At 35.8% G+C, this 13,937-nt stretch overlaps 1 protein-coding gene across 7 annotated transcripts in view; it reads right to left on the bottom strand.

Moving 5' to 3' along the window:
• Tcerg1 (transcription elongation regulator 1) overlaps nucleotides 1-13,937 on the bottom strand; it is a 63,201-nt gene that overhangs the window by 18,684 nt on the left and 30,580 nt on the right. For 4 of the 7 annotated variants that reach the window (XR_011375320.1, XM_070036316.1, XM_070036313.1 and 1 more), the window contains 6 exons: nucleotides 13,685-13,741; nucleotides 13,467-13,533; nucleotides 12,361-12,411; nucleotides 10,904-11,039; nucleotides 10,024-10,113; nucleotides 2,932-3,050 (listed from right to left, as the gene is read on the bottom strand). Coding sequence is in view for 5 of the 7 variants with exons in the window: in XM_070036316.1 (XP_069892417.1) it covers nucleotides 2,932-3,050; nucleotides 10,024-10,113; nucleotides 10,904-11,039; nucleotides 12,361-12,411; nucleotides 13,467-13,533; nucleotides 13,685-13,741 (520 nt within the window). In the remaining 2 variants the exon portion in view is untranslated. The remainder of the gene's footprint in view (nucleotides 1-2,931; nucleotides 3,051-10,023; nucleotides 10,114-10,903; nucleotides 11,040-12,360; nucleotides 12,412-13,466; nucleotides 13,534-13,684; nucleotides 13,742-13,937) is intronic. The other 3 variants (XR_011375321.1, XM_070036315.1, XM_070036317.1) reach the window with 1 other exon arrangement.

Below are 13,937 nucleotides of genomic sequence, written 5' to 3'. Positions count from 1 at the left end.
AAAAAAAAAGAAAAACCCTAATAAGGAAAAGAGGTGGGCTGGTAGTAGGAGATGGGGGCAGATGGAAACAGTTGATTATTATGGAAGAGTCAGAAGATATTGGCCATTAAGTAATTTTTCCCAGTCAGTCTTTCTTCTTGGAACAAACTACCGTGTTCTATGTTTACTAAGCTCTACTAAAGCTTTTTGGCAATAACCTTCCTCCCAATTCAACAGTAAAACAGAACAATGGAATAGGTGACACTGATCAAGATGCATTGAACTTATAAAGTAATTTGCTGAATTTAAACTTTGTACAACTAAAGATAAAAAGTAAACTAGTGGGCTGGGAAGGTGGCTCAGTGGTAGAGCACTTGCCTTGCATGCCTGAGGCCCTGGGTTCAATTCCTCAGCACCACATAAGCAAAAAGGGGAAAAAAAAGCCGGAAGTGGTGCTGTGGCTCAAGTGGTAGAGCGCTAGCCTTGAGCTGAAGAGCTGAGGGACAGCACCCAGGCCCAGAGTTCAGGCCCCACGACTGGACCCCCCCAAAAAAAGTAAACTAGTAAATATTTTTTCTCACTTTCGATTTACTCTTGTTTTTTTCTACTTAAGTATAAAACTGGTTTTAAATCTATGTGCTAGAGTTAAATATATTAGTGTGGCAATATAGCACACGATGCTCCAGCTGCTTGATTGGTTTACTTCATGAAATCATCAGCATGATATAGACTACTTAAGCAATTTTATATGCACACAAAGTACATCAGACTTTAATCTACAAAAGGTAAAGCCCAGGGGACTTTATTATTCCCAGACAACAGTATGTAACTTTATTTTACTGAACCATGTGAAAATAAACTACCTTCATCTATAAATGTTTTGGCTCCTGGGAGTAAAGCTTTTAACTTATTTTTTTCAATAATCCTAATACTCAAGAAAATTACTAATTCTCTAGTATTATTTACTACCAATAAATATTCAGATTTCATCAAATGAAACTATGATCTACATATCCACTCTCTAAAAAAGCCATATGTAAATACTCCATTAGCATTATTTCTAAAACATGTATTTCTAAAACATGTATTTATATATATTTAACATGCTTCCTTTCATATTTCAAATATAAAAATCTAATACTAAATCTACTACCTCCAACGATTCTTCGGTATCTTTACTGTTAAGCAAATGTTAGAACAAAATGAGCTGTTGGAAAAAGTACAAACTCCAAGATCTACCCTATAGTTTAGGAACTCTCCATGGAGTTGGGATATAGCTATGTGGTAGAGCACTTGCCTAGCATGTACAAGGCCCTGATTTGATCCCTAATACTGGCAAATAATAAATGGCTTCATAAGCCAGCATGATGGTATACAACTACGGTCCTCACCACTTGGGAAGCTGAGGCAGGTCAGCTGGGAAACATGGCCAGACATTGCCTACCTTTCTCCCCGACAAAAAAAAAAAAAAAAAAAGAATTTTCCACCTAACAGAATTCACAGCAACCTGGTCTCCAGTAGCTCACACCTACTCAGAAGGCTGAGATATGAAGATCTCGATTCAAAGCCATCCAGGGCAGGAAAGACCATGAAATTCTTATCTCCAATGAACCACCAGAAAACCAGAAGTGGCACTGCAGCTCAAGTGGTAGAGCACTCTCCTTGAGCTGAAGAGCTGAGGGACAGTGCTCAGGCCCAGAGTTCAAGCCCCACAACTGACCGCCCTCCCCCCAAAAAAAGAATTCACAGCAACCAAATCACACTATTGTCTCTATTGGTACTAGTCTGTGCAGTAGTGGATTGAGCTGAAATCTCAACTTCACTTCCTAATCTGCTTTTCTTATTCTCCTGATGTGTAAAATAGGTATGGCCTGAGAACCTAAAGATTAAATACTGAATTTTGACTGTCCAAAAGATTCAATAAGATATGTTAATATGTATACATAAAACTATATGCATTAATTGCACATAAGCAAATAAAATTCACCATAATCACCGTTATTGTTGTAATTCTAGGCACATGTGTTCACAGTGGCTCATTTTCTTCAATGTATTCATTCAATACATATTGACCAATGATTGAAACTATCCATAATCTAAAACAAAGGTCCCTCATCATTTCAGTTTGATCAAAATGTTATTCCCATAATATATATTACGTATAAAATTTTATGAAGGTAAGTGCAGATTTTATATCATTTAGCAGATTCCTGAGGAACTTACTGCTACAGGAGAGCTTTTAAATCAAAGCTACCCTGAGAGACTCTTCTAAAGGAAACATCTTAAGATTAGAAAGGCAGAAATCTGTTATTCTAGCTATGTATGAGAGGCTAAAATTGGAGGATGAAATTTTGAGGCCAGTCTAGGCACAAATGTTCACAAGACTCCTTTCTCAAGTAAAAGCTGGGTGTGGTGGTACATATCTGTTATCCTAGCTGTACTGAGATGCCTAAAATAGGGAGAGGGAGGCTCAGGCAATAAAGAAGACCCTATCTAACATAATCAGTGTAAAAAAAAGGACAAGGTGGGGCTGGGAAGGTGGCTCAGTGGTAGAGCACTTGCCTTGCATGCATGAGGCCCTGGCTTCTATTCCTCAGTACCACATAAGCAAAAAGAAAAAAGCCGGAAGTGTTATTAGAGCTCTAGCCTTGAACTGAAGAGCTGAAGGAGAGAGCCCAGGCCCAGAGTTCAGGCCCCACGACCGGACCTCCTCTCCGCCCCCCCCCCCAAAAAAAGGACAAGGCATGAGTCAGAGGTAAGAATACCGGGCTACTAAGTACAAAGTCCTGAGATCAAAGCCCAGAACTGCCCAAAATATTTTTAAACCTTTTGAACAACGGAGACCAAAAATCAAGTAAATATTTTTACAACCAATTAACCAAGACACACACACATAGATAGTCTCACACTCAAATTAATCTTAAGATTAATTGATGTTTCACAATAATATACCTTGGGTTAAACTTTGCTTCTTCCATCATTTTTTTGAAATCTTCCTTAGCTTGCATTATTTTGTTTTTCTTTTCCCTGCGTTCTTCCTCTGCCCTGGTCTTTACATACTGATCAAACACCTATGGAAAAAACACACATTTTGACAAGTCAGTCTTTCATATAGGTAATTTAACCACCAAAAAAGTCTTTGTCTAAACTGTAAAAGAAAAAAAATTATGTGTAAGTAATTAAAAGCAAATTATCCATAGGAAGTCTCACTTTAAAGTTTAACGGAATTGTTATACAAGCACATGGCTCTCTACTTAGGCAACTAGAACAATAACAACAACAAAAAAACAAGCCTGAAAACCTTTGACTTTTGTAATTTTCCCTAATTACAAATCATACTCACAATTATTTTATGCTAATTCAAGCAATTTACAAATATGTAGGAGAAATATGTAAGAGAAACCACCCAATCCATTCCAGAAAAAAATACAACAGTAAGAATTTAGCTTCATTTTACTTTAGTGCTTAAGACATAATTTTTACCAAGATGCAATCATGCTTTACATTTGTTCTACACTTAATCATGTACAGTTAAGATAGTGAACTGAGCATCTAATTCCCACCTTCTTCAAATCTTAATAAAATGACAGTAAGAGCTCAGCTTGGTAGTACACAAAGTAATCCCAGCTATTCAAGAGGTGCAGGTCTGGAGGATCATTAGGCCAGCCTGGGCAACAATTAGTGAGACTCCATCTCAACCAACAAGCTGGATACAATGGACTATATCTAGTTATTGGGAGGCAGTCTGAGACTGGCTCATAGCAAAAACACTATCCAGGGCTGGGAAGGTGGCTCAGTGGTAGAGCGCTTGCCTTGCATGCCTGAGGCCCTGGGTTCGATTCCTCAGCACCACATAAGCAAAAAGAAAAAAGCCAGAAGTGGCACTGTGGCTCAAGTGGTAGAGCGCTAGCCTTGAGCTGAAGATCTGAGAGACAGCGCCCAGGCCCAGAGTTCAGGCCCCATGATCGTCTAGACCCCTGCCCCCCAAAAGAACACTATCCAAAAAGTAACTAACAAGGGCTAGGGGCATGGCTCAAGTAGTACAGTATCTCAATTTGTACACCAACACTGTCAAAATAAAAATAAAATGACAACAGAAAGATTTTATTTTCATTTTTGAAAAATAAAACAAGGCTAGGATAAGAGAAAATTGATGTTAACAGATATAAAGGAGCTCCAACAGAACCAGGCAGACAAAATAAATATCAGCTATTTATTTATATAGATTGATGGATTTATAATCTGAGAATGCTAAACAACTCAGGAAGGAATACAGTGCAGCAGACATCTGCTGAAATGTGGGTGTGGTTTAGCTACAACAGCCCTAACTGTGAAAGGCTGTTTAGAATCTAGGAGATATGTTCTGAACACTACTAGTTTTTACCCCACTAAAAGACAAGTTCCTGTTCTCTAGAGCAAGGAGTTAATCAAACTTTGGCTTGCAGATTGGTTTTAAAGAGTTCAAAAACATTTTAATGTTTTAAAAGGATTAGAAAACTAAGCAAATTTTATGATACATACAATTTAAGCAGTCATATTTGCTCCTTTACATCATATATGGGTATTTACACAATAAAATAGTAGGTACACAGTTACAACAGATAGATACAAGGCCCACAAAGCCTAAAATATTAGTTAGCTTCAAGTTTACATTAAAATTATGCTGAAACCTAGAACAGAAGGTAAAACCAAGTATCTCCTACTAGGGGAACATAAATAAGGAATGAGGCAACATACCAAAGTAAGAACTTGAGGCTGTTTCAAATACATACCAAATATTAAGATCGATCTTTGAGAACCAAGGCAACAAGATGTATGGACCCCTACCAAACACTACAAGTCTTTATTGGGAATTGAAAAACCTAAGATGTACTGGTTCTGAAGAATTATCAAGAGATCAGCTTAAAACCCCCTACAGTAAGTTTCTCAACCTGGGCACTATATACAGTGAGCTGTAGATCACCAACCTCACCACTGCTTTCCTTCAGTTGTGACAACCAAAAGTGTGCTCAAGGGGGGAAAAAAACACTCCTGATTGAGACTTGTGAAAAGTACCAAATCATGATTACACACCTAGATGCTAAGAGTACCCAACAATGTTTCAGTGCTTCACTGCTAATTATGAGGCCAGTAAGACATCTGAGGATGTCTTAAGCAGGAAAACCAGAGCCCTAATCAGAAGTTCAGAAATTAGTAAGGGAAGAAATGAGAAATTAAAAACATGAGAAACAATGACAAAAGTGGTAAAGCCTTATACCATGTGTGAGACCCTGGACTTGATTCCTAGTTACTCAAAAAAGAAACAAAAATGAAAAAATCAAGAGAATTTCCCAGAACTGAAAAACATTAGTTTCCATACTGAAAGGGACTTTTTCACACCTATCAAAATGAATGCTAGAACACTTAGAAGAGGGGAAAACCTACATTTGCAGAAGATGAAACATAAAAGAACAGAATGACTTCAAATACACAAAAGCTGACAGTAAAGTGATACCTTCAAAATTGTAGGCCATTTCCCTAAACTATAATACTTCTGTAGAAAAAAGTTTTTATATGCTGGCAGTGTTTCCCAGCTACTTTCTTCCTATTTGTTTTTCTTACTTACAAAATCATTAGAGGACATGAAAACCGTAAGGGAATTTATATTACCTTTTAAAGGGGGAGGGGGTTCGGGGGGGGGGGCTTATTCTGAGGCAGGATCTTGCTATGTAACCTATAATGGCCGGTTAGACCTTACACTCCTCCTGCCTTTGCCTTTGAGTACAGATGTGAGTCATGACTGGCTTTTATATTACCTTTCTCTTGAGGCATCAGAATTTCATGTTTTCTCCTTTGATATAGTCAAGACCACAGTTAGGCCAAAACTTGAAGATACCTCTAAGTTTTTCCTAATTATTTCTGTCCTCATGTCTATCATGTTCCCTATTTTAAGCAATTATAAATTCAACTCATGAGCCAAACCTTTAGTACTATGAGAGTAAGTAAGCATTAATAACAATTTCTAGCTTACTCTTTAGACATAAGTGAAATACATATTAAAGGGTTAGTCCTTCAAAGTAGCTGCTAGGGTACTGTAGGGTACTGTACTCCAATCTCTAATGTAGGTAACTAATTGTATGTTTGTTTTGCAAAATTACACTATAATTTTTAACCTTTTCACATGCACTTTTTTTTCAAAATGAGTTTCCAAAAGTAGGAGGCTTTATTATTTAATCCTGCTGTTAAGTTAATTTGTAATTTGACATTGATTCAGTGGACTACATGAATCATCTGTGTAATCATGCTCATAATGTTCATACTTTTTATAACACTCTCAAGCATAGAAGGCTCCAATAATATATAGTAAAAAAAGATAGGTGCTTGTAATCCTACTCAGGAGGCAGAGACAGGAGGATCATTCATGTGTTTGAGTCCAGCCTAGGCAAAATTCAACAGACCTATCTTCTAAAAACACACCATCAGGAAAGAGGAGAAGGCATGGATGGCTTTATTAACATGCCTGTAGCCCTGGGTTCAGTAATTCCCAGTACCACAAAAACAAAAACAAACAAAAATAAAAACACAAAGATCAAATAAACCTATTTTGAAATACAGACAACTTATCTTGAACCATTACATACTCTAGAGCCTAAAATCCTACATGGAAACAAGGTCATTTAAATGATCTTTTATCTAAAACCAGATTAAAGAAGAAAAAGCCTAAGTTAAAATAACTGGTTATGGTTATATATAGAGAGATACATTATCTCTATATCTATAATATAGATATATTTCTTTATTATGTCTATATAGACATCTATATCTGTAGTACAGATCAAAAGATGCAAACTGTAACATTTATATAAACAGATGTAAATAGATTAACTAGAAAAGGACAAACTGAAGTGGATACGCTGGTTAGATTAAGGCATTTCCATCTCCAGTGAAATTTCCATCTTTTAAATCAAAGCACAAACTTCAGATATAAAATTACAAAGCAAGGGCTGGGAAGGTGGCTCAGTGGTAGAGCACTTGCCTTGCATGCATGAGGCCCTGGGTTCGATTCCTCAGCACCACATAAGCAAAAAGAAGAAAGCTGGAAGTGGCGCTGTGGCTCAAGTGGTAGAGCGCTAGCCTTGAACTGAAGGGCTGAGGGACAGCGTCCAGGCCCAGAGTTCAGGCCCCATGACCGGATCCAAAAACAAAAACAAAAACAAAAACAAAAAAAATTACAAAGCAAAATGTATAGCCTACCACTTTTAATGGTTTCTCCTTTATTGTATTATTCCCATGTAAACAATAAAACCAAGTACCCATGTCTGTGCATGTACACAAACATACACCAAATGTCAGCCTGTCCTTCCTTACCCTAAAGTCTTTAGAAAATTTTAACTGAAAGGGCTAAGAATCTTTAAGTAGAGATTACTCTAAAATAGAATACTTTTCTCTTTTTAAGTGTTACTCTATTAAGAAAGTAATCACCACCGGCTTGCAGAATGTTTCCAAAATCGGATAAAAACATAATTCTCAATGTTACATATAATCTCAAAGAAAGAGAAATTCTAACTTTAGTGTCATGAAGATAAGCCATAGAAGTTTTTAAGTAAGTTTCCTGGATACTCAGGTTAGGCATTATTCCTGATGATATACACAGAGCAATAAACAAAGCTCCCACCCTTATATATTCTGTAGTAAGAAGATACACATGATCAAAAATGTAAAACAAAAAACAAAAAACCTTAAGAACAATGTGAGCTATATAGAAAATAAAGATAAAGGTAATATTTACAGAATGATCAAGAGCCACAAGACAATACCTGAATGAAATGATGGAGCGGAGGGTATGGGAAATACCAAAATGGGCCTAGTTTATACAAAGAATGTAAAGGTTGGTGTGGCTACAATGCAACAATGCATAAAAATAAGAGCTACAGAAATACACAAGAATATATATTCTTCTAAATGAAATGGGAAGCAACAGACTTAATGGGAATGCTCATTTAATTTGATCTCTCCATAAACTTACTGGTCTGACAGCTTTATGGAAGAGGGAGGCAACTGTTAGGAGAAAGATTAAATAGGAGGTGGTTACACAGTTAACAGTTGACCATGGTGGCTTGGATTAGGTTGTCAGTGGGAAAATGCTGTTCTAGAAGTTATTAGAAAATATTTTAGAGGTAACTTGCTGATAAAATGGAAGTGGGTACAAAATAAAGGTTCGTGCTGTAATCCTGGCATGGTTGATGAGATAATACAAGGGGAGGGCCACCCTGAGCATCACAGCAAGTTCCAGGTCACCTGGGGGTATATAGTGAAACAGTCTTAAATCATTCAAACGCATGCAGGTGCACAAACACGCACATACACACATACACAATTTAAAGCAAATAGTTCAGAAGAACTACCCAGAACAACAACTTAAACAACAAAAAGAAACGGCTATAAAGCTTGAAAAGCAAAAGCTAAAAAAAAAAAATTATGTCCTAAGTACTAAAATATATTATGTCTGATACACTACAAATATTTTTTCTTCAGTAAATTCCACAGGTAGGCCTGCACACAAATTAGCACTAGCACAAAATTGCTAAGTATTCCAATCACTGCTTTATAAATACTGAATACTATTACCAAATGAAATCTTATAGCTCAAAAGCACCACAGTAAGTAGTTCAAATACTCACCAGTTTATAGAAATCAGGATGGTTCAGGTAAGTGATTTATGTAAGTTGGAAGTACAATGCTTTAGAGAAAGAAGCAACTACCACAAAGTTATACTGAATCATTATGGGAATATCAGCTTAGTAACAAGACAACTAGTTCACACAAGCCCAGTTCAGGAAGGACCCTGAAGTGTCCACATTTCTAAAGTTATGATGATCATAATTTTATAAGTAATACTGCAATATACACTTTGCATGTATGGAATATATGAGATACAAACATGTCTGAGCACTAGCTACAATGTATATGCTGAAATACATGTTCAAGTTGGCAGACATTAACCAAGAAGGCTATTACCCCAAGTGTTTAATGGTGGTCTATTTTGGCAGGCAGGAATATAGGTCTTTTTCCTTTGCCCTCACCTGTATTCTGCTAGTTTTCTACTCTAAATTTGTATCATCTGACCAATAAAAAGCAAATAAATACATAACCTCACTGTGTTGTGAGGCAAAGGCACAAAATCAGCCATGTCCAAAATGTCCAAGTATTTCAGAGGCAGAATGGTCTAAATAGGCCCCTAATGAACTATGTATTAAGATCTAATATTGTAAAGTACTATTTTTTTTTTTGTCGGTCGTGGGGCTTGAACTCTGGGCCTGGGCGCTATCCCTGCACTCTTCAGCTCAAGGCGAGCACACTACCTCTTGAGCCACAGCACCACTTCTGGTTTTCTAGTGCTTTATTAGCGATAAGAGTCTCACGGACTTTCCTTGCCGGGATGACTTGGAACCGTGATCCTCAGATCTCAACATCCTGAGTAGCTAGGACTATAGGCATGAGCCACCGGTGCCTGGCTGTAAGTACTATTGAGAGAGAAAGAAAAAATGACACTTTTTTCCTTTAGAACTATGCTGTTGCTGGGTTTGGCAATATCTACTTATAATCCTAGCACTAGGGAGGTGAAGGCAGGAGGATTCTGCATCCAATGCCGGACCTGTGTCAAGGAAAAAAAAAAAGAAAACTGCTAAAAGCTGAGGCATGATGCAAATGGTAAAGTTTCCACTTAAAAAACTCCCTGAGGGGCTGGGAAGGTGGCTCAGTGGTAGAGCGCTTGCCTTGCATGCCTGAGGCCCTGGGTTTGATTCCTCAGCACCACATAAGCAAAAAGAAAAAAACCTGGAAGTGGCACTGTGGCTCAAGTGGTAGAGCGCTAGCCTTGAGCTGAAGAGCTGAGGGACAGCGCCCAGGCCCAGAGTTCAGGCCCCACAACTGGACCAAAAAAAAAAAAAAAACTCCCTGAATTCAAGCCCAAACACTGCCAAAAGAATGGAAAAGGAAAAGAAAAAGACATGTTGCTAAGGCATATACCCTTCTTACAACAGTTTATTTTGCATTTTCTTTTACCTGTTTTCGTTCTTTAGGATTGAGAAGCAAGTACCGAGGATCAAAAACTATCTTGTGCAACTCCTTCTCCCATGTTGAAAAAGCAGACACCTTTAAAATATAAAATACATTGCCTCATAATTAAGTGTGCCTTAAAAATGTAAAGGTCATAATTTTGCTTGAAATCTACAGGACATCTGTTTATAATGGAGACATAAAAACCACACTGAAGTTCCCATCACTAATAAATGACAAGCAGTGGGAGGCCAGTGATAGCAAATTTCCACACTAATTGGCTGTGAAGACCTCTATATTATATAGAAATAACATATTAATTACTCATTAAAATAACCACTACTGTGTGACATTTAAAAAACAGTACATCAGAAAAAGCCTTGAAGATTTACATTTTGATTTCCCACACAAGCTCCCATCTCATGAAAAATGATGTGATTTAAAACTGAACAGTTTTATTCAAGTGAATTTTTGAACTAAACACAAACGTTGAAAATTTCAAGTTCTCACAATAGCATAAAAGTATCAGCTCTCTTTTAACCAAAGCAACTCCTACAATATTAAGAAAAGAATCATATATACCTTACCTATCCGAAGTAATCCGCCATTCTGTAATGTTAACACTTATTTTACTCACCAAAATTAAGTGACCCAACAAATGTTAAGTGTTATTTGTACTTAGAAGGACAGTAAAATGGCATTTAGTTAAACATAATGTTATTAGTCACTGGCAAGGCCATTTGAAAAGAATGTCTAGTTATTTGATAGTATACCCTTATCCCCCCCCACAACAGGAGCACTAACCTTAGATTTGACCTTTTAGCAAGACATATTTTATATTACTTATACAAAACAGAAATATCTCCCCCAAAGATTGTTTTCTGACCCCTCTCTCTAGCAGCATGTCCTTGAACTGCTTCATTCGGGCCTCCAGAGGGACAATGGCCCTTTCTCGGGCAGCTTTAATTTCCGCTTCCATTGCAGCTTCTTTCTCTGAATCAATGTCTTTATTATCATCTCTCCTATAAAAAATAAAGTAAAACAGAACATAAGGCATCAACAAACAATTAATAGCAAAACTTAGTAAAATCTTAGTCAATGGAATTTTAAAACTCACTACTAAGCAGCATATTTTTGACAAAAACAAATTATATTGAGGGTTCCATATAAACCCTAAGAAATAAGACTTTCATTCTAATAGTAATATAATTACAGGTTTATGATATTATAACGGCTATCGCTCCCTGACTCTAGTTAACATACAAAGTGAATGCTTACAAAAATGAAAAGCTTTTCTAGCTCATCAAGCTTATCTAGCTTATAAAAACTGTTAGAACTGAACAGAGTAGAATATAGTATTTTAGCTCTTGAAACAATATACAAAATAGCACTTCCTAAAATTTTATATTGCAAATTCCTACGATACGTTAAAAATCTAATAAAATTGATGCTAAGCCTTAGTAGTGTCGAGTATTTATTTTGAAAATAAAATTACAGTATCTTCTAACTTAGCCAAGTGGATATGTGAGATATATGCCTTACCTACCTGATATTTTTATTACTCACTTTCTAGGTGATAAATTGAGATTTAAGTTGAATGACAGGTCCCAGAGAGCAACATGGGCCCAGGAGTAGTTAAGTAGTAATACTAGAAATGATAACTGTTCATCAATAACTAAACTATTTCTTATTCTTCCAAAAATGCACGTTGGGGCTAAGGGTAGACCTATTGCTTATGTGCCACTCAATTGAGATTGTGAACATGAAATCAAGTCACCTCTCAAAACATATGCATCAATGGAAAAAGCTTACTCATGTAAATAACCCAAAAATGTTAAATGAATAATATTCATGTATCTGAACAGATCCTCTTTTTTAAATATGAACTTCTAGAGTACATAGTATTATAAAATTGGTTCACATTCCCCACAGAAATTAACTGGAAATTCAAAGCATGCTACATAGGGAACTACAGGCAGCCCAGGAGATTACTTACAACTAAGGCTAAACCATATATCTAAGTGAGAGGAATTAGTAACTTAGGGAATAGAAACCAAAGAAACAGGAGACATAAGACCTGCAGAAACCTAGCAAGATAGTCTGTGACCTAAAGTATGCATAAAACAAACAGATAAAAGCAATTTGCCAAACAATATGCCTTTTAAAAGTAACTTAAGAATTATTTAGAGTTAAAATGCATCCAAGAAATAAAGTAATAAAAACAAATAACCTTTACAGAATTATACTAAATGAAAATGTCACAATACAAACTATCACTATCTATCTCAATGAAAGAAATGAAAGAAAAACTGAGCCAGAAAAAATAGGCTTTTAGCTTTGTACCTAAATAGAGAAGCTCGGGCAATCCACATAAAGGACTTCTTTGACATTCTCCTGATAAAAGCAGTTAAAAACCTTACAGAGTTGTCTATAAGAACAAACAATTAAAAACAACCTAAAAGTTTAACATCATAGAAACATCCAAAATTATGGTACATAAACAGAATGAACAGTCATTTATAATAATTAAGAAAATAAATATATTATTCTAGAATTCTTTAAAAAGAACACAAAGTTGGTTAATCACAACTAATAAAGATATATTTGGTTAAGAACTACAAAGCCAATTGCAAAAATGATATTAGCTGTGTCAAGGTAATAGATTACAGTGATTCTCTTTAGTATCTTAATTTTAAATCATTGTTAATAAACATATTTTTCAAAAGAACCACCCTAGATAAGGGCTGACATACTTATTTCCTTGCTATAACCTGGCTTCATTCAACCTGTCCCCTTCCAATTAGGACTATGATCATTAGTCCCTAATAAAAGGAAACTGTTTTCCTTTTTTGTTACTAAATAATGGCTCCCATTCTCCCCACCCCACTCCCCAACCTCCTACCCAAACTATCCACCTCCCCATAATTAGTAAATACCCATATTTTATTCAACTCTGGCCATGCTATTGATTCTATTTTTGTCAGTCTTTCTCTCAGAGCACTTTATAAGTTCATGGGTTAATTCCTAACTAGACAATAAAGACCAAATTCAAGGACTAGGGAGATGACAAGAATATAGGGTGAAAAGTCTATGTCAATGTTTATGAGATCACTAGGATGGAATCTGGAGGTATATATTAAAGAAAAAAGTATCTTCTAAATAAAATTTAGATTTACAGAATTTCTATAAAATAATCAACAAATGCCTACGACTATTTGTTCATAATATATATGAATAGTTAAATATATTTGAATAACCAAACCTTTCTCAAGGCCAGCAACAGAAGGGACACCATTTCTACATTATAAAACAAAGCTATTAAATATCAAGTATAAGAAAGCAATCATGACTTCTCTCTAATAACACATATAGTGGCTGTCCCTTTCAAATGAAAACTGATAATTTGAAGAGGAAAATCTACCTGGGACTGCACAAACTGTATTACTTACTTCCGCTTTTTTGCTTTAACAGGTTCATCTTCACTCATTTCTTCCATTAATTCTTGTTCTTCTTTAACTGTTAAGACAAAATTTAATCAAAACTTCGAATAAAAAAACCAAGTAACTGTTGAACTACTTAGGCAATAATCCTGCATATCAGTACTAGAACACTTGCAGTTTAATATTTTTTTTTTTAAAAAGCTGCTGTTTATAGTTATTTCACTCACTTGCACTCATAGAGAATTGCCACTTTTGGATGGACAGCATTGTTGGGGTCGGATGTCCTGGCAAAAACATTTCAAATATTATTATAAAGTTACATGCATGTATCTCATAAAATTTTCTTTTAAAAATTATATGCATAAACTCTTTCATAAAATGTTAAGTATAACAATTCCATAATACTCCCCTTATATTAAAATTTCAACTTATTTAAAATGTTCATTTCCCAAACCTTAATTTTACAAATATATAAAACAA

The sequence above is a fragment of the Dipodomys merriami genome, unplaced genomic scaffold, assembly GCF_024711535.1.
Source record: "Dipodomys merriami isolate MVZ:Mamm:240054 unplaced genomic scaffold, mDipMer1.0.p SCAF_27, whole genome shotgun sequence".
NCBI classification, from domain to species: domain Eukaryota; kingdom Metazoa; phylum Chordata; class Mammalia; order Rodentia; family Heteromyidae; genus Dipodomys; species Dipodomys merriami.
This window is presented reverse-complemented; position numbering and strand designations above follow the sequence as displayed.